The 26,245-nt window shown below is 47.0% G+C and overlaps 2 protein-coding genes across 2 annotated transcripts in view; one reads left to right on the forward strand and one right to left on the reverse strand.

Moving 5' to 3' along the window:
• URB1 (URB1 ribosome biogenesis homolog) overlaps nt 1-1,928 on the forward strand; it is an 81,453-nt gene extending 79,525 nt beyond the window's left edge. Inside the window, exon 40 of the transcript XR_006696952.2 lies at nt 706-1,928. The gene's annotated coding sequence lies outside the window, so the exon portion shown is untranslated. The remainder of the gene's footprint in view (nt 1-705) is intronic.
• Nucleotides 667-19,634, reverse strand: MRAP (melanocortin 2 receptor accessory protein). The gene is made up of 3 exons (XM_005548825.5): nt 19,517-19,634; nt 6,238-6,337; nt 667-1,263 (listed from the first exon to the last, which is right to left on the reverse strand). Exons 1-3 carry the CDS (start codon nt 19,620-19,622, stop codon nt 951-953), a joined length of 519 nt encoding a protein of 172 aa, XP_005548882.3. The 5' UTR covers nt 19,623-19,634; the 3' UTR covers nt 667-950.
• Nucleotides 19,635-26,245: the final 6,611 nt, after the last annotated feature.

The following is a 26,245-nucleotide window of genomic DNA, read 5'->3' on the forward strand; positions in this document are numbered from 1 at the left end:
GCCCTGACCTTGTCCATGTATTTTCCAGTCACTTAGCGTGGAGGAAGGGAATCTCATCCCATGGAGAATAGATGGTACATGGTCTTCACCTGACTTAAAACATAAAGTGCTAAATTAGAAATAAGTGGGGTGGGGGCAGTTATTTTAAAAATAAAACCTACCAACTTGCTGCCGGAAAGCTGTAGGGGACACATGGCTCTTCTGGGATTTGCAGTGTGATGCTGTCTCCTCTCCAGGAACAAGGCTGCTGGGCACTAGAGGACTGGATCCTTCAAGGGTCCCAGATCCACTGTCACATAAAGTCACATCCAGAAGGAGACCTTTCCAGGGCTCTTTGTGTTCTGTGACAGCTTTTGGGCATAGGCCCTGCTTACCGGGCCTGGCTGCTGACAGGCGCTGGCTGCCTGCCCTCCAGGGGAGAGACTTCCTTGGGCTCTGTCTTTGAAAGGCTGTGGGGAGGCTGAAGGTGAGACTCAGGTCCCCTGACTGCAGCGAGCTGACCTGGCAGGGCAGATGCATCACATCTGGGGGAGCCGGAGGGTGTCAGTGGAGCTTGGATGGGAACTTACCCAGCATCCTAACAAAGGTACAGAAGGACCAGGTGAACTCAGGGCTGATAACACACAGTAATGGTAAAGTGGCATAGTAAGCAAACAGGTTTTCCTCTGGATTTACATATATTTTATTTTCCTACTCTTCCCTAAGCAAACAAGCCATAAGCAAGCGGGCCAAGTGTGCTCAATAAAATCAGCAACACCTGGGATGACCTCTGCCCTCGAGGGATCACTGCAATCTTTGTCAAAGGCATAGGATGCTCCTGCTCTAGTCGCACTTGACCTAGGTGCCCTTTCCGCTACATGCAGACAGCCTCTAAGAAGAACAAAGAACGGAGGTGTCCAGGTTGGCTTGATTTCATCAGTTCACTCAGCTATGGCCACGATCTGCTGACATCAGCTCTGCAATTGAGAGGTCCTGTCTCCAGGGGGAGGCTCGCTGGGCTTGCTCCTGACGAGGGGACCCCCATTGAGGGTCAGTTCCCAGAGGAGAGTGGGGTGGGTCTGGAAAACCCCAAGGGGCAAGGTGGAGGAGCTCTCCTGTCGTAGCAGCTGGTCAGGGTCAGTTCTGCTCCCTGGCTCCACTGAACGCGCCTGAGCCCGTGAGGTCCCCGGGGGTTCCCTGTGGCACGGCAGGCACTTCTGGATGCAGAGCTGGAGGCTGAGGCTGTGACTCCAGGGGCATGTTTGGTGGTGCTTGGGGCTGTTCCTGTGAACAGAGCGGAGTGGGAGGCAAGCGTCAAAGTTGCAGAACAGTCCGTACTGTGGGGCTTGGGGCTTTCCTGCCACACCTGCCATCTGCCCAGACCCCATAGGGAAGGCCACACAGGCAAATTCCTGAGAAGGGTCAGCCAGCTCACCAAGGTGGCCATTGTAGAGAGATCTCAAAAGAGAGGAGGTGCTTTGTCAGGAACTAGGCCTCAGGTCTTTTCCTGGAGGCCACTTCTTCCTACATTGATTTAGGATGGAGGGGATGGGGGCGTTGGAGGAGCAGGTTGACCTCCCATCCAGCCCTGTATCTGAATGTACCTCATTTTATATCCGTAGCCCAAGCCAGCTTGTATCTTGGTGATATGGTTTGGCTGTGTCACCACACAACTCTCACCTTGCACTGTAATAATCCCTACGGGTCGTGGGAAGGACCCAGTGGGAGGTAATTGAATCACGGGGGCGGGTCTTCCCATGCTGTTCTCGTGATAGTGAATAAGTCTCACGAGATCTGATGGTTTTGTAAAGGGGAGTTTCCCTGCACATGCCCTTTTGCCTGTGCCATGTAAGATGTGGCTTTGCTCTTCCTTTGCCTTCTGCCATGATTGTGAGGCCTTCCCAGCCATGTGGAACTGTGAGTACATTAAACCTCTTTCCTTTATAAATTACCCAGCCTCGGATATGTCTTTATTAGCAGCTGAGAACAAACTAATACACTTGGCTAGAAATGCGTCCTCCCTGTGCCAGGCATGGTGGCTCACACCTGTCATCCTAGCACTTGGGGAGGCAGAGGCAGGCAGATCACGAGGTCAGGAGATTGAGACCATCCTGGCCAACACAGGGAAACCCCGTCTCTACTAAAAATACAAAAATTAGCTGGGCGTGGTGGCGCATGCCTGTAATCCCAGTACTCGGAAGGCTGAGGCAGGAGAATCACTTGAACCAAGGTGTCAGAGGTTGCAGTGAGCCGAGATTGCGCCACTGCACCCCAGCCTGGCAAGAGAGCAAGACTCTGTCTCAAAAAAAAGAAAAGAAGAGGAAAAGAAAAGAAAAAAGAAAAGAAAGAAAAGCATCCTCCCTGGGTGGATTCTCCTGCCCAGAAAGTGCTAGGGCAGTGGACATGGCCATCTGGAGTGAGCTCTGGCCACCACTTCCCAGATGCCTTTGACGTCATCTGTAAAATGGGACAGTATTGGCTCACAGATATCTTCAGGATGAAATGAGGTGACGTATAAAACGACTCTAAACGTGGTTACAACGCTGGCACGAATGAAGAGTACCAAGTGATGAGCCCACTGGGCAGAGGCCGTTCTTTCAGATGGCACTCACCCAAGAATGCCCTCCCTCCTCCCCTTCCTCATGGGAAGGCCAGCTCCTCATGGAGTGACTCCTAAATCTTGCTAAGGATCCACTTTGCTGCCCTGAGCATTCCAGGAATGTTACCAAGTGCCTTGAGAGCATTTTCTTTAGTAAGCCCTGTAGCTGGTCAGGATGTACAGCGTCATCAGTTTGCCACTGTGAAACAGCCCAGAAGGCCTGTGCCCCCCAGGGAGCTGGGCACGGTGGAGGCAGCCTCTGGGCTTGCCGGACCAGGCCAGGGAACTTTGTACCAGGAGGATTACTGACGATCCTTGCACACTCCCTGGCCCAGGGCGGCTGCAGGTCATCTCAGAAGAGTAGAAAAGAAGGGTGACATCACTCGTTTGTCCCTCAGATGTGTCTCGGGTGTAAAAATGTGCTTAAATTGAATGTGAGTTCTAAAAACTGAAAGAGAAGAACAGATTTCAGGTCAGGTGGCTCCTGACCTCAGTGGCGCCATCTCGGCTCACTGCAACCTCTGCCTCCCAGGTTCAAGCGATTCTCTTGTCTCAGCCTCCCCGTGTAGCTGGGATGATAGGCACCAGCCACGATGCCCAGCTAATTTTTGTATTTTTAATAGAAACCGGGTTTCGCCAAGTTGGCCAGGCCATTCTCGAACTCCTGACCTCAGGTGATCCACGCACCTTGGCCTCCCAAAGTGCTAGGATTACAGGTCTGGAGTTTGAGACTGGCCTGGCCAACTTGGCGAAACCCCATCTCTGCTAAAAATACAAAAATCGACTGGGCGTCATGGTGGGTGCCTGTAATCCCAGCTACTCAGGAGGCTAAGGCAAGAGAATAGCTTGAACGTGGGAGGCAGAGGTTGCAGTGAGCCGAGATCACGCCACTGCACTCCAGCCTGGGTGACAGAGCAAGACTTTCATCTCAAAAAAAAAAAAAAAAATAGAATGAATTTCTTCATTGCTATAAAGCTACCTTCCATATGTGACCAAGGTGAGCAGAAATGGCCTGGCGAGGGTAGCCCTGGTGGGTGAGACACCGCGGGCAGGGCAGGCGGGGCGGGGAGGAGAATCAGAGGCCCCTTCGAGGTAACGCTGGGCTGTGGTGTGATGTGTCACCACCAAAACTCATGTGAAGGCCTGGTCCCCAGTGTGGCAACACTGGGAGGTGGAGCCTTTAAGGGGTAACGAGTTTTTTTCTCTAGACTGAATTAGATCTTTTTGCAAAACGAGGCCCTCACCAGAAGCTGAGCAGATGTCGATGAGCTTCCTAGACTTCTAAGCCTTCAGAACCATGAGCTAAATAAGCCTCTTTTCTTCATAAATTACTCAACCTCAGGTATTCTGTTACAGCAACAGAAAACACTAAGATGCTGTGCGAATGCGCGAGTCCATGGCTCCTCGTGGGACCTGGTGTGGGATACTTTGGCTCAGGGGGTCCAAGGCCACTCAGCTCTTCCTCAGCACAGTTCAGCTCATCTCTCTGCTGACCAGCTTCCTACACTGAGGGTTTCCAGTCTCCAAGACTTCCGTCTGTAATGGACGTAACAGTCCATAATGGCACCAGCCCTAGCCCTCCTCCTGGACCAATCAGTGCAGCCCCATAGACACCAGGTCCATCCCTCAGAGTCTAGATTCCAAATTCCAAAGACAAGAATCTGACCGGTCCCAGCTCTTTTGCCAGGCCACACGTATCCAAGGGCATGGGCCAGCCACTGGACAGGCCCTCTTTGCATAAGCGATGGCAAAATACAGGGTGCCTCCTAAGAACAGTCATTAGGAGACCAGCAGCTGTGAGGGCTGATTAGCCTAGAAGGGAACATGGGATGTGGCAGCCAATCCTCTAGCACAACAGAATTAACATAAAACATAAAACAAGCTGGGTTCCAATTACTCCTTAAAACTGGATTTCACCTCCAATTTAGTGGCACACAGCAGGCATCCAATAACAGATGCTGGCCATAGGTACCTAAGGTAAGGATCTTTCTTTTTCTTTTTTCTTTTTTTTTTTTTTTTTTTTTTGGAGACAGCGTTTCACTCTTCTTGCCCAGGCTGGAGTGCAGTGGCGCGATCTCGGTTCACTGCAACCTCCGCCTCCTGGGTTCAAGAGATTGTCCTACCTCAGCCTCGTGAGTAGCTGGGATTACAGGCATGCACCACCACACCCAGCTATTTTTTATTTTATTTTTTTAATATTTTCAGTAGAGATGGGGTTTCACCATGTTGGCCAGGCTGGTCTCAAACACCTGACCTCAGGCCATCTGCCCACTTTGGCCTCCCAAAGTGCGGGGATTACAGGTGTGAGCCCCCACGCCTGGCCAAAGGTAAGATTCTTATGCTCCTGGTGAGCTGGCCAGCAAGACTTAATGCCCATGGTGTCAAGTTGGCTTCATTTTCTTTAACAGCTTTACTGAGATATATTTTCATTCCATGAGGTTGACTCATTTAAAGAGTACAATTCAGTGGTCTTTAGTACATCCACAGAGTTGTGCAACCATCACCACAATCTAATTTTAGAACTTTTTGTTTGTTTGTTTTGTTGAGACAGGGTCTTGCTCTATCACCCAGGCTAGAGTGCAGTGGCATGATCACAGCTCACTGCAGCCTTGACCTTCTGGGCTCTAGTGATCCTCCTGCCTCAGCCTCCCGAGTAGCCAGGACTACAGGTGCACACTGCCATGCCCAGCTAATTTTTTAATATTTTTTGTGAAGACAAGGTCTCCAACTCCTGGGCTCAAACGATCCTCCTGCCTTGGCTTCCCAAGGTGCTGGGACTACAGGTGTGAGCCACTGTGCCTGGCTTAATTTTAGAACTTTTTTTTTTTTGAGATGGAGTCTCACTCTGTTGCCCAGACTGGAGTATAGTGGCGCAATCTTGGCTCACTGCAACCTTTCTGCCTCCTGGGTTCCAGCGATCCTCCTGCCTCAGCCTCCTGAGTAGCTGGGATTACAAGTGCGCACCACCACGTCCAGCTAATTTTTGTATTTTTAGTAGAGACAGGATTTCACCAAGTGGGCTAGGCTGGTCTTGAACTCCTGACCTCAAGTGATCCACCAACCTTGGCCTCCCAAAGTGCTGGGATTACAAGGCATGAGCCACCATGCCCAGCTTAATTTTAGAACATTTTTATCATCCCCAAAAGAAACCCATCAGCAGTCGTTCCCCCTTCCCTGCTCTCCCCACAGCCCTAGGCAGCTGCTAATCTGCTTTCTGTCTCTCGATTTGCCTACTCTGGATGTTTTGTGTGAAAGGAGTCATACGACATGCAGCTCTGTGTCTGTCTTTTTTCACTTAGCATGATGTTTTTGAGGTTCGTCCATGTTGCAGTATGGATCAGAACTCCGTCCCTTTTTATTGCTGAATACTATTCCATTGTAGGGACGTAAGTTGAGCATCCCAAATCCGAAACTCTGAAATGCTGCAAAATCTGAAACGTATTGAGCACTGACATGAGGCTCAAAGGAAATGCTCGCTGGAATATTTCAGATTTCTGGATTTGAGATGCTCGGCTGGTAGGTACCATGCAAGTATTTTAAAATCCCAAATCTGAAACACCTCTGGTCTCCAGGATTTTGGATGAGAGATACTCGACCTGCACCATTACTCACTGGAGAGCGTCTGAGTGACCCAGAGACCCACACCCCTTGTTACTCACTTCATCTGCGGGGAGCCCGACCAGGACATGTAAAGCAGGATGAGGAAGAGGAGCAGCACGAAGGCAGCCAGGCTCACCCAGAAGGCGATCACGATGGAATCTGCGGGAGGAGGAGATGCATCTCAGCGCTGGGTTGGTGTTGACATAAAGCAACACTCGGGGGCAGTAAGGAGTCCCGGGGTATTGTGGAATGAGGGCCCTGAGTTTCAGTTGTCCTCCAGCCTCTCAGCTGTTACCATGGGGAAGATCTCCCATTAACAATCACTTTGGGAAAGAACAGAGAAGCCAAGAAGCGTTTTTTTTTTTTTTTTTTCCCCTCAGGGCAGCTGGCCACGGAGTCTGTTTAGGGTGATTGTCTGTTAAGAGGAAACATTGAACGGAATTGTGTGCTTCCTCCCCCCACTCCGCCCCCCGCCCAACCCCACGCATCTGCTTGCCCAGCTCCTAGTGGTGCTCAGAGGAACAGGTCTGAAGGATGGGAGGGAGAGGAGAGGGCTGTGGGCAGCTCCGAGTATTAGGAAGGACTCCTGGGCCCCCGGGAGGGATCTAGCGCCTACCAGGGGCTGTTGGTGGAACAGCTTCAGAGACCCCAAGAGTTGATACTCTAAGAAGGATGAGCGCTGGGCTGCAGCGCGCTGGCGGAGAGGCCCTTTCCGCTCTACAGGAGTTAGCCTAGGTCTGCTCATGCCTGGGTTGGCGAGGTGGAAATAGCGAGTCCCTCTCTCAGGCAGAAAGTCTCATCTCAGGGGCTGTGGCAGGAAGGAGAAAGCACTTTTGCCACCAGCGCGATGGCTGGATTTGTGGCCTGAGGCTGAAGGGGGAAAAGGAAACCAGGAAACACAGTTAGCCTGCCTGGGGCCCTGGGTAGAAGAACCTGGCAGACCAGGAGGGGCCTTTCCCCTTCTCCAGACTCCGGTTTGGGAACGTTAGGCCAGTTGCTATGGAACTACTTTCCAGCACCACAGTTTTTCTTGGTGGTTGTCTGTGGCTGTGGGCAGTCCGGCCCGTAATTCGGGTCTGCGAGTGTCTCATCCCAGACCAACTGCATAATGCCAAATGCCACAAGATGGGATATTCTAGACACCTACGTGTGTCACCAAAAAGGGCTACTTGCGGATGATAACCTAAAGAGAATTCACTGAGCACCTTTTGTGAGGGACTGTTCAGGATTCAGAAGGGGCTAAACCAGCACATGAGAAACTGCTAACTCCCCCCACCCTCCTCCTCTGAACTTCTGCAGTGCTTCCAGCACTAACGCTGTCAGTAAATGAGTAAGAGAATGCACAAACCACTGAAAGAATGAATAGAGTGAGAGTAAGGTACACAGAGGCGGAGGTGGAGGCTCTGGGGTGAAGATTGGTACTTGAGCAAAGGGTGTCATCTCTGCCATCCACAACCCCTGAGAGATAGAAGGAAAAACTGAGGATTCATAAGAGGTGACCTCGGACCCTAAAATTTAACATTAAAAACAGGGTATAATGGGCTGGGCACAGTGGCCCATGCCTATAATCCCAGCACTTTGGGACGCCAAGGTGGGAGGTGGATCACTTGAGTCCAGGAGTTTGAGACCAGCCTGGGCAACATAGCAAGACCCCATGTCTAGAAAAAAAATTTTTTTTAATTACCTGGGCATGGTGGTGTATGCCTATAGTCCTACCCCTTCATGAGGCTGGGACTGGAGGATCACTTGAGGCCAGGAGTTCAAGGCTGAAGTGAGCTATGATCACGCCACTGTGCTCCAGCCTGGGCCACAGAGCGAGACACTGTCTCGGGGAGAAAAAAAAAAATCCCCCTCAAAACAGGGTATAATGAAAAGGCACGGGTACTTGCAAAAGAATCATGAGCATCTACTGCCTTGTAATCTTCAGCAACTTGGCATTTACACTCCGTGGGGGCAGGGACAGCAAAGACCGCCAGGCTGGCTCTCACGTCGCTCCTCTCTGTCTCTGAGCTGAGGAGCTGATGCCATCCCCTAGAACAGTGAACTTTTTAAGGGCACCTCTGGATTCCTGGGGAAAGGGAAATGAGATTGGACTGTGTGTCCTAAATTTAAAAGGAATTTTTATTTTATTTTATTGAGACAGAGTCTTGCTCTGTCACCAGGCTGGAGTGCAGTGGCACCATCTCGGCTCACTGCAACCTCCGCCTCCTGGGTTCAAGTGATTCTCCTACCTCAGCCTCCCGAGTAGGATTACAGACACCCACCACCACGCCCAGCTAACTTTTGTATTTTTAGTAGAGATGGGGTTTTACCATGTTGGCCAGGGTGGTCTCGATCTCCTGACCTCGTGATCCACCCGCCTCAGCCTCCCAAAGTGGTGGGATTACAGGTGTGAGCCACTGCGCCCGGCCAGCTTAAGGACTTTTGAAAGAAGCTTTTGACTCTCTTAGCCTTCCTTGCCCACTCCCTGCACATTGTCCTACACTCCCCAAGAGTCACAATCTATTTTACAACCCTTACAGTGTAAGAGTTACATATGCTGTCAGAAAATGTGGTTGGAAGTTTTATTCTGTAGGGATATTTTAGGTTTCTGCAGACACTAATGTTCTTTTTCCTTCCTAAAAATAGTGCAGGGTTTGAGGTCTTATAGCACCTAGGTAAGTTCTACCAGGGATCTAAAGGAATAGCTTCAAACTCAGCACCTGAGAGCCCCCTTCTCCCAGACTGACACTTGTCTGAGTCCTTGTCGTCATCCCCAGATATTGAGCAAGAAATAAGATGACAGGTTTCACAGAACACAGTGTCTTCAGATAAGTGGAGTTTAAGTTTTGTCAGACCAAAAGGCAATCCTCAGCCACTAGTCATTTTCGGTACTAAAATCTCTTTCATCATGTTCTGTTGAAAAAAACAGGCAAGAGAATACGATTCTTTTTCCTCTTCCTACTGAAGGTTCACCCGAGTGCTTGGAGAGAACATTTCATTCCAAAAGCAAGAGCTGTGTGACTCTCTAGTGTCAGGAATATTTAGACATCCCTAAGCTGGTTTTCCCAACAGGGAGCCCCAGGCTGGGTTGACAATGAGACTGGTCCAGCCATAGAAACTTACCTCCTCTCCTCTCTCCTATCCTCCCTTCTCCTCCCTGCCTGTTCTTTCTCCTTTCCTTCCCTCTCTCCTCTCTTCCCTCCTTCCTTTCTTCCCTTCCCCTCTGGGTCCACACTGCTGGAATGAGGGGAGTTAGTCATCGGCAGTGGAGTGACAGGATAGGTTCTGGATGGCATGGCCAGGCTGCACTTCATCTTGGGAGGATTTTCATCGAGTTAACAAATTAATCCAATCGAAGGGCTCCTTCTTATAGTAGGCACTTCTGTTTTGGTAAATAAACAGTTCTAGCATTCCTCTGTTCTTCATTCTACTAACGTTTGGGTTCCAGAGTTCCAGTAGAAAATCAAGATGTGGCTGGGCATGGTGCCTCAGTCTGTAATCCCAACACTTTGGGAGGTCAGGACAAGAGGATCACTTGCGGTCAGGAGTTCGAGACCAGCCTGGTCTACGTGGTGAAACCCCAACTCTACTAAAAAAAAAAAAATACAAAAATTAGCCGGGCTAGGCTGGGCGCGGTGGCTCAAGCCTGTAATCCCAGCACTTTGGGAGGCCGAGACGGGTGGATCACGAGGTCAGGAGATCGAGACCATCCTGGCTAACACGGTGAAACCCCGTCTCTACTAAAAAATACGAAAAAAAAAAAAAAACTAGCCGGGCGAGGTGGCGGGCGCCTGTAGTCCCAGTTACTCGGGAGGCTGAGGCGGGAGAATGGCGTGAACCCGGGAGGCGGAGCTTGCTGTGAGCTGAGATCCGGCCACTGCACTCCAGCCTGGGCGACAGAGCGAGACTCCGTCTCAAAAAAAAAAAAAAAAAATTAGCCGGGCTTGGTGGTGCGTGCCTGTGGTCCCAGCTACTCGGGAGGCTGAGGGAGGAGAATTGCTTGAACCCAGGAGGTGGAGGCTGTGATGAGCCAAGATTGTGCCACTGCACTCCAGCATGGGTGACAGAGTAAGACTTGGTCTTAAAAAAAAAAAAAAGATGTTTTCCTTATTAGGGAATAATAATGTGGTTAAGAACCCAGGCTCTGGAGGTGGGTGTTCCCTGGCTAACCTCTAAATCTGCTCATTTGTAAACTGAGGATAGTAGTACCTATTAAATAGGTACTACTTATATAGAATTACATAAGCATAAATTAAATGTTAGGAGAATTAAATAAAATATCTACATAAATGCTAATGGCGCCATTTCTTGTTCTGTGTTTATGAAACAATTTATAAATAGAACTAAAATTATTATCTGTTAAGAGGATTTTGTGGCAAGTAATATCATTGTATCCTTCAAGTTCACCCAAATGTCGGATATGAGTACAGGGAATTGTGGGGCGCGATGGTTCACGCCTGTAATCCCAGCACTTTGGGAGACCAAGGTTGGTGGATCACCTAAGATCAGGAGTTCAAGACCAGCCTGGCCAACATGGTGAAACCCTGTCTCTACTAAAAATACAAAATAAAATTAGTCAGGCATGGTGGTGCATACCTGTAATCCCAGCTAGTCGGGAGGCTGAGGTAGGTGAATTGCTTGAACCTGGGAGGCGGAGGTTGCAGTGAGCCGAGATCGAGCCACTGCACTCCAACCTGGGTGACAGAGTGACAGAGTGAGACTCCATCTCAAAAAAATAAAAAGAGGGAATTGTGGCATAGGTTACTAGCTGTCAACCCTAAGGTCAGCCCCTTGTATGCTTCCATTGTAATAGGATCCTTGCTTTTAGCAGAACACATGGCCGCCTGAGTTAAAAACTACATTTCCTTGCCTCCTTTTCAGAGAACCATGTGATAAGGTTCTGGCCAACGTGATATGAGTGGAGCCATCACAGGACAGCTTCTAGAAGCCTCCCTCCAGGGATTGCTAGACTTCTAGCACCGTGTGTCCATTTTTATTCCCTTACTCCATGTTGCTCCCTGAACATGGATGTGATGGTCAGAACGTGTCTTGCAACATGAGGATGAGGGCGGCCATGTCCCAGGGATGGTAGTGCAATGAGCTGGAAGGATGTGAGTTCCTAAGGACTCCGTGGAGCCACCTCACCAGCCCAGTCCTGTAGACTGAGAGAAAATAACTTCTGTTTCATATGGAACTCTGTTAGTTGTAATCCATTTTCTTTACCAAGTCAGCAAAGAAACGGACATTCTCAATGAGTGTACCAGAACTTAAAAATCCAAATGAAAAGTGACCTTCAAAATAATCATCCTCTCTGTACCATGGAGTCATAGAATTCTTACTAAAACACACGTATTGATCAAACACTTATAGATCTCTTCTTTTGGAATTACCTTCAAGGAGTCACACATAGACACAATTTTGCTACGTTGTGAGATAATTCATTTATGACATCCAGATGGTATCAACCAGCTTAATCACCCATTTCATTAACCTGATTTGTTCCTGGGTGAATCTTAACTATTTCCAAAAAGAAACTTCATCCTCTTAAAAGAGATACACAATTTATTACCACAAATGTTTCCTAGAATGTTGCCACCCAGCAACATCAGTTCAAGAAGTTGTTGAGCAATAGTAGAGTCATTCAAGCGTTGCACCTGCCCCTAGTGCTACCTTGATGGAAATTCATTTGCAGATACACATTCTGGTATCTTTTGTTTAAAAATTACTTTCACTACTTATGTCATGCCCGTGGGAATGATCATTTGCTGAAGAATTTGAAGCTGCAATTAAAGTTGAGGCCTGAAATTGATTGCTCTGAATGAGAGAAAAAGAGTTATATGTAGTTGTTTTGTTTAATCTGTACTTTGAATTTTCTACATTGTGTACAGAGAAATTGGTTGGCAGTGTCATTTTGTTCTCTTGCTTCCAATGCTCAGAGAAGCAGATGAACAGATTGTCTCATTGAACCAGCGTGACAGTGGAGGTCAATATGGACTGTGACCGGTTCTTCTTAACCCATAACTAAAGGGAAGGAGGTATATTGACCTGAGAGGTAAATAATAGAGCATTAAGCCAGGTACTACTCAAGGGAAATCAGCCCATCCTACTCTCTGAAAGGGAGCATTAGGCTGGTGTCTGGAGACTCACTATGTTAGAATAATCTGTATTGCTGCTGTAAGATTGGTTTTCTTCCTCGGAAAAGGGCACAGATGAAGATCAAACATGTAATTAGTTAATTAAGGCAGGGCTGCAGGAAACAGATTTGCATTTTCCACCTTGATGACAGTTTCAAGGAAAGGTTGTGATTCTTAACCTTTCCTTGGAACAGTCAGAAGCCCTGTCTGAAAATCACAAGGGCAAAATCCCCGTCAAGTGCCTGCAGCAAAATCACACCAGACTTTGAGCAGTCCCTGGGAAAGGGCAGCCCAGAGCCTTCAATTCGGCGCTGATTGCTCCATATAAATATATATATGTAAATCTCTAAATGTTTCCAAATATCTGCCCAAACATGATGGGATATATTCCAGCATATGTATGTATTAGTCTGTTTCCACATTGCTATAAAGAAATACCTGAGACTGGGTAATTTATTTAAAAAATAAATAAATAAAAAAAGAGGTTTCATTCGCTCGTGTTCCGCAGGCTGTACAGGAAGTATGGCAGCTTCTGCTTCTGGGGAGACCTCAGGAAACTTACAGTTACGGCAGAAGGCAAAAGGGGAGCCAGCACTTTACATGGCCAGAGCAAGAGGAAGAAAGAGGAGATGCCACACACTTTTAAACAACCAGATTTCATAATAACTCACTCACTATCATGAGAAAGCACCAAGGAGATGGTGCTAACCCATTCATGAGAACTCTGTCCCCATGACCCAGTCACCCACTACCATGCCCCACCTCCAACACTGGGGATTACGATTCAACATGAGATTTGCTGGGGACACAGATCCAAATCATATCAGAGCATAAACACAAAAATTTTAAAATCCATCCTCCTTGGGCCGAGCGCGGTGGCTCATGCCTGTAATCCCAGCACTTTGGGAGGCTGAGGTGGGTGGATCACAAGGTCAGGAGATCGAGGCCATCCTGGCGAACACAGTGAAACCCCATCTCTACTAAAAATACAAAAAATTAGCTGGGTGTGGTGGTGGCGCCTGTAGTCCCAGCTACTCAGGAGGCTGAGGAAGGAGAATGGTATGAACCCAGGAAGCAGAGATTGCAGTGAGCCGAGATCATGCCACGGCACTCCAGACTGGACAACAGAATGAGACTCTGTGTCAAAAAAAAAAAAAGAAAAGAAAAGAAAAAATTCCATCGTCCCTGTTAGGTTAATGCATGAACCCTGCATATTCTTTGTATTTTGATTCCTCCTCTACTCTGAACAAGATTTGAACCCAGCCTGGCCTCACACATTTTAGCCAGCTGCCCAAATGGCATTCTAGTGAAAACATCTTTTTTTTTTTTTTTAGATGGAGTCTCATTCTGTTGCCCAGGCTCTCGAGTGCAGTAGAATGACCTTGGCTCACTGTAACCTCTGCCTCACAGGTTCAAGTGATTCTCCTGCCTCAGCCTCCTGAGTAGCTGGGATTACAGGCACCTGCCACCACACCCAGCTAATTTTTTGTATTTTTAGTAGAGATGGGGTTTTGCCATGTTGGCCAGGCTGGTCTCGAATACCTGACCTCAAGTGATCCACCCACCTGGGCCTCCCAAAGTGCTAGGATTAGAGGCATGAGTCACCACACATGGCCTAGCGAAAACATCTAAGCCAGAGCTTTGCCTTTTTATTTCCATCTTGAAGCATCCCTGGGCCCTGGGATCCACTCAGCTTCTTCCTGTCTTTGATGTGTGTTGCTGCAGAGAAGGTTTGCAGAACTAGGGTGTGATGTTATTCTGATTTGATTGGGGAGGAGACCCAGGCTCCAAAGAACTGGCCAGCTGAGAGAAAGTTGAATTCATCAGCAAGGAAGTCAACAAAGGCAGTCACCTGCTTTCTGTGGTATGACCTCTGTCCACCCTCACCTGACTCACGCTCACCTCACCCCACCCCACCCATGAAGCCATGGAAGAGCATCCCTCAGACTGCCTAACACAGAATTTTGCTTCTGTCTGTTTTAGATTTTTTTTAAGTAAACTTATCTGAATTCTAATACTGAAAACAAAAGTACACAGAACAGCTTCACTTAACACACAACAGTGGAAGAAGTTTCACTCCCACCAAGGCCATTATTTACCATAGCAAAATCCTGGAAACGCCCTGTATGTTCAAAGATACAAATTTCTATAACATCATGCAAAGTCTTTGTGAAAGAGTATTTAAGGACATGGGAAAACAAAATATTATGAAGTCAATATGAACAGAGTAAAAAACAATACAGTGAGATCCTGTATCTCTATCTATCTATCTATCTAATATTAATAGTAGACTCACTCTGGCTGCTTTAGCTGAAACCCAAGACTGAAATCCAATCCAAAGATGGTGTTATTGTCAGAATGTTGTGTCCTCCCAAAATTCATATGTTGAATCCCTAATCCCCATTGTGACAGTATTTGGAAGTGGGTCCTCATCTAATGAAATTTAGATGACATTATAAGAGTGGTGCTCCCATAGTGGGATTAGTGTCCTTCTAAGAAGAGGACAAGACACAGAATGTATTTGCACCACCCCCACTGTGCCCACTGAGGAAAGGCCATGAGAGGACACAGCAAGAAGGTGGCCATCTATTTTCAAGCCAGGAAGGGAGCTCTCACCAGACACTGAGTCTGCTGTCATCTTGATCTTGGACTTCCAGCCTCTATAACTGTATGAAAATAAATTTCTTTTTTTTAAACCACCCAGTCTATGGTATTTTGTTATATTGGCTTGAGCAGACTAAGGCAGGTGCCAACTACTTAAAGTTGGATTTCATGATGCTTGGGTCTGAATAATTTTTTTTTAGAGATGATAGAACAGTGTGTGGAGTCTCCCACAACTCTTACTCTGTTGGAGAGGGCGGGAAGCTGCATTAGTCCATTCTTGCACTGCTATAAAGAAATACCTGAGACTGGGTAATTTATGAAGAAAAGAGGCTTAACTGGCTCACAGTTCTGCAGGCTGTACAGGAAGCATGGCTGAGGAGTCTCAGGAAAGTTGCAGTCATGGTAGAAGGCAAAGGGGAAGCAGGCACATCTTCACATGGCCAGAGCAGGAGGAAGCGGTGGAGGGGGCGTCATACACGTTTAAACAACCAAATCTCATAAGCAACAACTCACTATCACAAGAGCAGCATCAAGGAGGAGATCTGTCCTCATGATCCAATCGCCTCCCACCAGACCCCACCCCCAACATTGGGGGTTGCAATTTGACATGAGATTTGAGTGGGAATACAGACCTAAACCATATCAGAGGCACTTCCCTGACCTTGAGTCAGGCTAGAGTCTGGCATGTGCTCCAGAAAATCTCCAGAGGAAGAGGCTCAGCAGTTGGTGGCAGCAGAGTAGACAGGGGGCTGCCATCCTGGTGTCAGAGGGAAAGCTGTGTGCAGTGCAAGACACATTAGAGGGCCTCAGGGGAGGGTAGGCTCAGAGTCTGGAGCAGGCTAAAGGGATGGTGGAGCAACTCCAGGTGGGGTTGGTCTGAAAACAGAGAAAGGAGCTGGCAGATCTAATAAAGGAAAAGCATCCATTTCACCATGCTGGGGAAATAGGAAGCTCTAACTTTGAGTGGAATTCAAGGATGGTTTGTGTTTAAACATTTTAAAAATGTATTTCATGGGACTGGACATTTGCTTTGGTAACTAAAGTGACTCAGATATTTCTTCAAATTTAAGAGTGAGTGGTGAAGCTATGAGGCAGGGAAAGAACCAGTGCCACTAGCTAGGTTTGCAAGGCAGTCTTGCAAACTAATTGTTCATTCATTCACTCATTCATTCATTCATTCATTTGTGGAGACGGGGTCTTCCTATGTTGCCCAGGCTGAATATCCATCCTGCAATTTTTACTAATCCCGTGGTTGTGGAGTGCTCTCTCATGGCTCTCTCCCCATGCATTTCCCAGGCCACTTGTGAAGCTGCACATTTTTTCTCTCTGTGGGCCATTTGAGTTTTCTCTGTGGCTACTGTCTTTTCATACCCTTGCCTATACTCTTTTGTTCTTTTCCTTATTGACTGATAAATTGCATTAAATGATGAAATAATAAACTCGTTTCCATTTTAAAAGAAAAAAGATATTTCCAGAACAGTTTCCAAAAATATAAGAAAAGAGTTGGCCGGGCACGGTGGCTCATGCTTGTAATCCCAGCACTTTGGGAGGCCGAGGCAGGCGGATCACAATGTCGGAGTTCAAGACCAGCCTGGCCAACACTGTGAAACCCTGTCTCTACTAAAAATGCAAAAATTAGCTGGGTGTGGTGGCAGGCACCTGTAATCCCAGCTACTCAGGAGGCTGAGGCAGGAGAATCGCTTGAACCCAGGAAGCGGAGGTTGCAGCGAGCCGAGATCGCGCCACTGCAGTCCAGGCTAGGTGACAGAGATAGACTCCATCTTAACAAAACAAACAAAAAGAAGGAAGAAGGGAAGGGAGGGGAGGGGAGAAGAGGGGAGGGGAGGGGAGGGGAGGGGAGGGGAGGGGAGGGGAGGGGAGGGGAGGGAAGGGAAGGGAAGGGAAGGGAAGGGAAGGGAAGGGAAGGGAAGGGAAGGGAAGGGAAGGGAGAGGAAGGGAGAGTCACTGCAACTTCTTGTTCTTTGTTCTTCCTTGAAAATGCCAGGTGCTCACCTGCCCTGGAGCCCTTGCCCTGCCGTTCCTGCTGCATGGGAGGCTTCTTCTGAGACCTCCTCCAGGCGCCATTGTGATGGCTCACCTCCTCCCAGGGACCCTGGGGAGGCCTTCACTGGTGCCCTGTTCACAGTAGCAATCTTTCCTTGGGTCCCTGTTCTCCCTAGCTGCCCCCTCTAGTTTTATTTTTTATTTTTTTGAGACAGAGTTTTGCTCTTGTTGCCCGGGCTGGAGTGCAATGGTGCAATCTCAGCTCACTGCAGCCTCTGCCTCCCAGGTTCAAGCAATTCTCCTGCCTCAGCTTCCCAAGCAGATGGAATTACAGGCACCCGCCACCATGCCCAGCTAAGTTTTTGTATTTTTAGTAGAGATGGGGTTTTGCCATGTTGGCCAGGCTGGTCTTGAACTCCTGACCTCAGGCGTGATCCACCCACCTCGGTCTCCCAAAGTGCTGGGATTACAGGCATGAGCCACCGTGCCCAGCCCAGTTTTATTTTTCTGTATGGAGCACATATTACCATCTGCCACATTTTTCTTGTTTATAGTGAATTAAAGACCACCTCATATTTTCATATTACCATCTGCCACATTTTTCTTGTTTATGGTGAATTAAAGACCACCTCATATTTTCAACAGTTCTCCCATTGAGACGGGGGCTCTCATTCTCTCTACTTGAATCTGGCTAGCCTGGGTAACGGACCTGCCCAGGGGAACACGGCCAGGACATGGCAGAGCCAAGATGTGAATCCAGCTGACTGGCTCAGCAGTCCGCGTGCCTGGCCTTTGCCTAGCCCCTGCCTCCTGGTGGGTTCCCTAGAAAAAAACTCAACAACCACCTATTTGGAGTTTAAAGATTCTTATGTCTGTTGTGGGGGGTAGGGGGGGATTTTTGTCTAGCCCCAAACTTCTCTTCTAGGGAAAATAGAAATTACATTCAAATAAAACATAAAGACTGGGATACTGTGACACAAATAGGAATAAAAAAGACCCCAAGAAGCATCTCTCTCTGTGGGTGTCAAGGACCCCTGACACCCTAAGGGGCTTGGAGGTGAAATGGTGTCTGTTATCTTCTGTCATAAATTTGGAATTCACCTCCTAAGAAATGAAGATACTTTGGAAGCAAAAACATTATTATTATTATTATCATCATCATCATTATTTGAGATGGAGTCTTGCTCTGTTGCCCAGGTTGGAATGCAGTGGTGTGACCTCATCTCACTGCAACCTCCGCCTCCTGGGTTCAAGCGATTCTTGTGCCTCAGTCTCCTGAGTAGCTGGAATTATAGGCATGTGTCAACACACCCAGCTAATTTTTGTGTTTTTAGTAGAGATAGGGTTTCACCATGTTGGCCAGGCTGGTCTCAAACTCCTGACCTCAAGTGATCTACCCGCCTCGGCCTCCCAAAGTGCTGAGATTACCGGCATGAGCCACTGTGCCTGGACTGCGTTTACTTTTTCTGTGTGTGTGTGGAGATGAGGGTCTCACTATGTTGCCCGGGCTGGCCTCGAACTCCTGGCGTCAAGTCATCCTCTCTAGTTGGTGGGATTACAGGTGTGAGCAATGGCACCTAGCCCTGCATTTACTGTTTGACGGACAGTATCTGATTATAGTGAGTGAAAACCCAAGGAAGCCAAGACTTCCTATGGGATAGGTAATGCATGGGTTTCCAGGGCTGAGACCCAATCTTTCCAGGCTTTGTTTTTGTTTTGTTTCTCATGCTCACTTCCTCATCTAATTTGTCATTGTGATCAAGTAACTGGACTCCTCAGAGAAGATTATCCACACATGCCATGTTAGCCAAGAGATAAGGAACCCGAGGGCAGATGAGCAAAAAGAAGCAAAGTCATGCTAGTTTGTCCTTGCTGAGACCATGATGATTAAATGTATGTTGGCATTTTAGCAAAAATTATTAAATCCTGCATCTTAGGGATGGAGAGAATAACTGTCCCAAATCTAAATACAGACAATGGAAAAGGCAAATCTCTAATTTGAGGAAACTCGCTCAGCTTATTGGAGCCCCAAACAAATTAAACAAGAAATCTGTCTTTAAAAGAATACTCTGGCCAGGTGCAGTGGCTCACACCTGTAATCCCAGCACTTTGGGAAGCCGAGATGGGGGGATCACTTGAGGCCAGGAGTTCCAGACCAGCCTGGGTAACATAACATGTCTCTACAAAAACTACACAAAATTAACCAGGCGTGGTGGCATGTGCCTGTAGTCTCAGTTACTTGGGAGGCTAAGGTAGGAGGATTAGTTGACCCAGGGTGGTCAAGGCTGCAATGAGCTATGGTCATGCCACTGCACTCCAGCCTAAGCAACAGAGCTAGACCCTATCTCCAAAATAAAATAAAATAAAATAAAAATTCTGCTTCCAAAGTGTCTTCGTGACTTAGCAGGTTAATTCCAAGCTTATTACAGAACTTAACAGATACAATTTCTTTCCCGGCCCCATTCATTTATATCTACGAGTGAACTAGCCACACTGCTGCTTTCCCGTGATGTCTACTGGAGTTAATAAGTGAATGCAGAAAAAGCTGGGAGTGGCCAGTCATTTGGGCCGGCCCCCAGCCTCTGTCGGGCCGGCTTCCCTAGTTTAGACTTACGTTTGTGGGCTTTCAGCTTCTTCTCATCTACGGGAATGAGGTCCAGATAGTCCAGGTAGTATTCATAGCTGTAGTATGGGGCAGAGGCGTTGGTCCCGTTGGCCATGTCTGTGGCACTGGGCAGTCAGCGTCCGGGCCAGCTGCCTCGCCTCTGGAGCCAGGCGCCGAGCCCCTGGGAGGAGACTGCCTCACTGATTTCTGCAGGAATCGTCCAAGTGTGTCTGTGGGTCTCTAGGCTCAAGGTCTGCCCACTTATCAGAGCTATTTGGCTGGAAGAAAGGTCAGGGGGGTGTGCCTCACATCGCCAGCATCCAGCAGAGCCTCCCATCCTCCTGCTCCTTGATAAAACTCCAAAGCAAACAGAGCAGAGAGGCGGGAGAATGGCTTTCCAGGGCAGCCCTAGGATGCCCCTCTGTGTCAGGACAGGGAGCTGGGCAGGAAATAGATGCCCAGGGCCCCTTAGAAAATGCCCAGTAGGAACGGAAAGACAATCGCTTTTTGCCTTAAATACTTGAAAAGTTAAAAGAATCAAAATGTAAGCCTGACAGTGCCCTTGACTTACATTTAAGCAGTTCTTGATGCTATTGAGCAACCATCGAACTGCTGGCTTAGATTCAAAATCTGAGGGCAGAAATTGAGTGATGTCAGCCGTGAACTTGTAAAAACCTCTGTCATGTACTCAAAGCCAGTTAATTAAAACCAATGAGAGCCCCCTGTCCCAACAGAGTGCACCTCTCCGCTTATATCTAAGCCCCCAAGAACCAACCAGCTGGCCGCATTTGTTCAAACTCAAAAGGCTGTTTATCTGGGCCACGACCCCATGTGGTTCGAGCTCTTGGGAAATAGAGTCCACTCAGCTCTTGGCTGATACCACACGTGACGTAGATTCTGCTGGGTTTCTGTAGGGCTTGACTCCAAATTCTACACCCTCTTCTAAGATCCTCAGACACTAACAAGAGGAACATTCTGAACATCTGGAATGAGCAGGACCACAGGTGACAGGAACCCTAGAATTTAGCCTTTGAGAATTAGGACGCCAAAATACACAGCTTATGGGGCCTTTCCCTCCAATACGCCCCGCTTTCTTGTGTTCTTGATTCAGGTCTACACTGTCAGAATAAAGCTGGGTATTGACAGTGTAGACAGTCCACCCAGATAACTTGAGCCCCTCTGCTGGTTTTGCTGAGGCTTGCCATGCCTGAGGCATTCCTTGGGGAGCACTTTGAGGGTAGTTCAGTTGACTGGAAGGGGAGGAATGAGGCTCTTGTGTTTCCAAAGGGAGGGGCAAAAGATCCACTTGAACAGTAAAACAAAACCCCTGGTCCCGCTACACCCTACACTTCTGACACCAGACGTGTGGGCTTTTCCATACCAAGCAACTTCCTATTCTTGGCAGACACTGGCTGGGTGTCCTACAATGTAACTCAATCCTGACACTATGTCATTTGCTAGAATGGCTCATACACAGAACTTGGGACAAACAGTTCACTTACTAAATGACTGGTTTGTCATAAAAGAATACAACTCAGGAACAGCCACGTGGAAGAGACACGTGGGGCAGGGTATGGGAAGGGGCACGGATATTTCCACGCTTGATCCAGGTGCACACCCTCCCAGCACCTCAACGTGTTCAGCAACTTGGAAGTTCTCTGAACCCCCTTGAGGAGGGTTTTTGTAGGGTTTTATCATGTGCTATGCCATCTAGATTATTATTATATTCCATTATGTGGGCAGCATTGATGAAATCACTGGCTATCAGTGAATGAACTCAATCCCCAGTCTCTCTCCCTTTTCCAGGGTGGGAGGGAACGTTGCAACCCTCTAATATATGGTGGGTTCCTCTGACAACCAGCCCCCACCTCATTAGCATAAACTCAGGTAGAGTTGAAAGTGGTTTATGCTGAATAACAGAAGACGCTCCTCTTACTCCATTACTCAGGTATTGCAAGTTTTATGGGCTGTGCTACCAGGGACAAAGATCAAATACAGTCAAATGCTGATTAATAATGCTTCCATCAATGACCAACTCCATATAGAACCATGGTCACATAAGATTATCATAGAGCTGGAAAATTCCTATCACTTAGTGACGTTGTAGCCAACATAACATCATTGCACATTTACTTTATTTTATAAATAAATTTAGTATACGCTAAGTGTGGTGTTTATAAAGTCTACAGTAGTGTCCAGTAATGTCCTAAGCCTTTGCATTCACTCACCACTCCCTGCCTCATGCAGGGCAACTTCCAGGCCTGCAGGAGTCATTCAGGTAAGGACCCTATACAGATGTACTATTTTTTTTACTGTTTTTTTTTTTTTACTGTATCTTTTGTATGTTTAGATATGTTTATATCTAACACTAATAATATCATAATACTATCATAAATCCTTACCATTGTGTTATAATTGCCTAAAGTATTCAGCATAGTAACAATAGGTTTGTAGCCTGGGGACAATAGGCTAGGCCGTACAGCCGAGGTGTGTGGTAGGCTGTACCCTCTAGATTCATGTAAGTTACACTCTCTGGTGTTCACACAATAACGAAATCACCTCGCGATGCAGTTCTCACAACGTATCCCCGTCGTGAAGTGACACATGACTCTACATGTTTCTTGTATCAAAATATCACAAAGGCATCCCCCACACCATACACCCACCTGTGTACTTCCAGATGTTTCTGTGTACACTGCTGTGCATGTGCCTCCCAGGTGTGTACAACACTGTGCAGATATCACGTCTGTTCTGGGCTGAACTGTGCTCCCCCAAATTCCTAAGTTGAAGCCTTTACCCCCAGTATCTCAGAATGGGACTGTATTTGGAGATAGGATCTTCAGAAAGATAATTAGGTTAAAAAGCCGTGACAATGGGTTTTAATTCAAGATAACTGGTGTCTTCATAAGAAGAGGAGGTTGGGATAGCACCGAGGCACAGAAAGAAGATGATGTGAAAACATAGGGAGGAGATGGCCACTGACTATTGCAAGGGGCCTCAGAATGAAACCAGGCCACTTACACGTTGATCTTGGACTTCTAGCCTCCAGAATTGTGAGGAAATACATTTCTGGTTTTCTTTCTTTTCTTTTCTTTTTTTTTTTTTTTTTTGAGACAGAGTCTTGCTCTGTTGTCCAGGCTGGAGTGCAGTGACTTGATCTTGGCTTACTCCCACCTCTGCCTCCTGGGTTCAAGTAATTCTCCTGCCTCAGCCTCCCAAGTAGTTGAGATTACAGGCATGCACCACCACCATGCCTGGCTAATTTTTGTATTTTTAGTAGAGACGGGGGTTTCGTCATGTTGGCCAGGCTGGTCTCGAACTCCTGACCTCAGGAGATATGCCTGCCTTGGCCTCCCAAAGTGCTGGGATTACAGGCGTGAGCCACCATGCCTGGCCATATTTCTGTTAAGACACACCTATTCTGTGGGACTTTGGGCTAGTTGGGCAGAGCGAGCAGACTAATACTGTTACAATGGGTAGCTAGTCAGGTATGAGCAAGGCAGGAGGGGGCCCCCCCACACACACGGGGAGTGTCGGGCAACCATCAAGTGATGGTTAGGCTGTTGTTAACTGTCTCTCTAAAGTCATAATTGGTCACAGGTGGCACCAGGGAAAGGCAGGCTCCCAATAGATAGAAAACACCTAAAACCAGTCAGCAGCTTTCTGATAGGATCTCAGGAGTTGGGTGCGTGGGCTCAAGCATGGCATGTGGACAGCCCACCCGCAGGGAGGAATCAGGGGAGAAGGAATGCAAGACCCTGGAAGCAGGCCCACGTATGAAGCCCCGAGTCAAATGGTCCAGCTGTGCACTTCATCTCCCCAGGTGCCCGCTTGGCCCCCTTCCATGTGTACTTTATTTTCTTTCGTTCCTGCTCTAAAGCTTTCCAAGAAGCTCTCACTCCTGCTCTAAAACTTGCTTCCGTCTCTTTTCCTGCCTTACACCCCTTAGTTGAATTCTTCCTTCTGGGGAGGCAAGGATTGAGGTTGCTGCAGACCCATATGAATTTGCTGCCAGTAGCGATACGACTATCTGTCATCTAGATCTAGTTGCCTTGGACGGAATTACTATATTCAACAGTTGCAGAATGCACATTATTTTTAAGTGTAATTTATGCTTTTTTGATACTCTGATAAATGTTTTCTGTTAGTGTCAACAATTATAAAATATATAGGAATAAAATTAACAAAATATGTGCCAGAGTAAAACCTGCAAAATGTTACTGAGATGAAATAAGACTTAAAATATGGAGAGAGATACTAGCTTATGGTTTGAAAAATTCAGTATTATTAAGATGTTAAATGGCCCCAAATTGATCACGTTCACTGCAATCCCAATCATCATCCCAGCAGCTTTACAAACTGTAGAAATGGATATATTGATAAATTACATTCAGCTGAAATTTAAAACTTTTGTTTATCAAAGAGATTACTAAGAAAATGAATAGGCAAGCCACAAACTGGAAAGAAATAAAGTTAAAAATTATATATCTACTAAGGAATTTATACCAAGAATATATACATCAATAATAAAAAGACAAATAACCCAATTAAAAAATTGGCCATAGACTTGAACAGATACTTTATAAAGAAAGATAAGTGAATAGCCAATACGCACATGAAAAAGCGCTCCAAGTCAGTCATCAGGGAGATGCAAATAAAACCAAGAGATACCTGGCCGGGCGTGGTGGCTCACGCCTGTAATCCCAGCACTTTGGGAGGCCAAGGCGGGTGGACCATGAGGTCAGGAAATCGAGACCATCCTGGCTAACATGGTGAAACCCCGTCTCTACTAAAAAAACAAAAATATGAGCCGGGCGTGGTGACGGGCACCTGTAGTCCCAGCTACTCAGGAGGCTGAGGGAGGAGAATGGTGTGAACCCGGAAGGCGGAGGGTGCAGTGAGCCGAGATCGCGCCACTGCACTCCAGCCTTGGGCGACAGAGCAAGACTCTGTCTCAAAAAAACAAACAAACAAACAAAAAACAAACAGGAGATACCTCTACAGAATGGATAAAATTAAAAAGACCTTCCTACGTTTTCCAGTTGAGCGTAATTTTATTAGTTTGGAATTTTCACTTCTGACAGAATACTGATTGTTAAGTTGAATTTATTTGTCTGATAATAATCTAGGTTTTAAAATATCCATGATGGACAAGCAGAGACTGACTAGAAAAGAAAGATCCATGCAAGCACCCTGGTAGAAAAACAGTTTTTAAAAAATGTTGCCCCTTTGACATTAGTAAGAAGTGATACTGTCATCAAGGTTAACTCTAAGATAATAATGACATACTTACATTAACAAATACCTCAAAGACCTTGACTGTTAGCATTGTTTTTCTTCTCTCTTTAATTTGTAACCCAAAGCTTGAAGGCAAAGTTGTCTTTTCTAGGATGTTTTCTATTACATCGCAACTACAGATTGAGTGTGGAGAGAAAGGTAGAAGGGAGAAATCTAGGGAGCAAGACGGCACAAACGTTTATTGAACGATGACCTGGACAAGGTGCTTCAGGCAATTCTCACAATACTATGGTCTCAGGTGGTGGGAACCTCATTTTCCCGGCAAAGAGCTGGATACAGCCAGATACAGTAGTCTCCAGTACCCCTGAGATCTGCAAACTGGGTGCATTAATGTGCGATGGCTGCTACAACACATTACTATTAACTTGGTGGCTTAAAACAACACAGATTTGATGTCTTACCTTATGTCAATTTCTATTTCTTTTTTTGTCTTACAGTTCTGGAGGCCAGTAGCCTGAAATGAGTCTTATGGGGCTCAAACAAGGTGTTGCCAGGACTGGTTCCTTCTGGAGGCCCCAGGAGATAATCTATTTCCTTGCCCTTTCCAGCTTTGGGAGGCTGTCCTCATGCCTTGGTTCGTGGCCCCCACCACACTGTCGTTCTCCCCTGCTTCCATTATCACATCACCTTTTCCCTCTTCCATAGTCAACTCTCTCTTCTTCCAAAGCTCCTCTTCTTATAAGGACAGTTGTGATTATACTGGGCCTGCGCAGGTAATCAAGGATAATCTTTCCATCTCAAAATCTTAATGACATCTGCAAAGTCCCTTTTGCCACACAAAGTAAAATTCACAGGCTTAGGGGATTCGAATGTAGATATTTTTGGGGGCCATGAATCAGCCTCTGCACTGGGCAAATCAATGTCACTTCCTGGGAATATAAATCCTCAAAATAAACACACTTCTTTCTGGAGTGCCCATGTTTTTATTAAAGATTTTTGCTATAAAAGTTACATTTTAATGGCTGGGCATGGTGGCTCACACCTGTAATTCCAGCACTTTGGGAGGCCAAGGCAGGTGAATTACCTGAGGTCAGGAGTTCGAGACCAGCCCGGCCAACATGGTGAAAACCCATCTCTACTAAAAATACAAAGATCAGTCAGGCGTGGCGGTGCACACCTGTAATCCCAGCTACTCAGGAGGCTGAGGCAAGAGAATGGCTTGAGCCCAAGAGGCAAAGTTTGCAGTGAGCCAAGATCACGCCACTGCACTCCAGCCTGGAGGACAGAGCGAGACTCCAACTCAAAGAAAAAAAAGTTACATTTTAATATTGAAACAAACATAGGTATATATCAGAGTACTTGCAAAATTTGCATAACTTTGTTAAAAAGTCAATTTTTGTCATAGATAATTTCAACATTTGCAAAAGCAGTGAGAAAGCATAATTAATTCCCATGTAACCATCACTCAACTTGAACAGTTTTTATCAAGTCATGGCCAAG

The sequence above is a fragment of the Macaca fascicularis genome, chromosome 3 (genome assembly GCF_037993035.2).
Source record: "Macaca fascicularis isolate 582-1 chromosome 3, T2T-MFA8v1.1".
Lineage (NCBI taxonomy): Eukaryota > Metazoa > Chordata > Mammalia > Primates > Cercopithecidae > Macaca > Macaca fascicularis.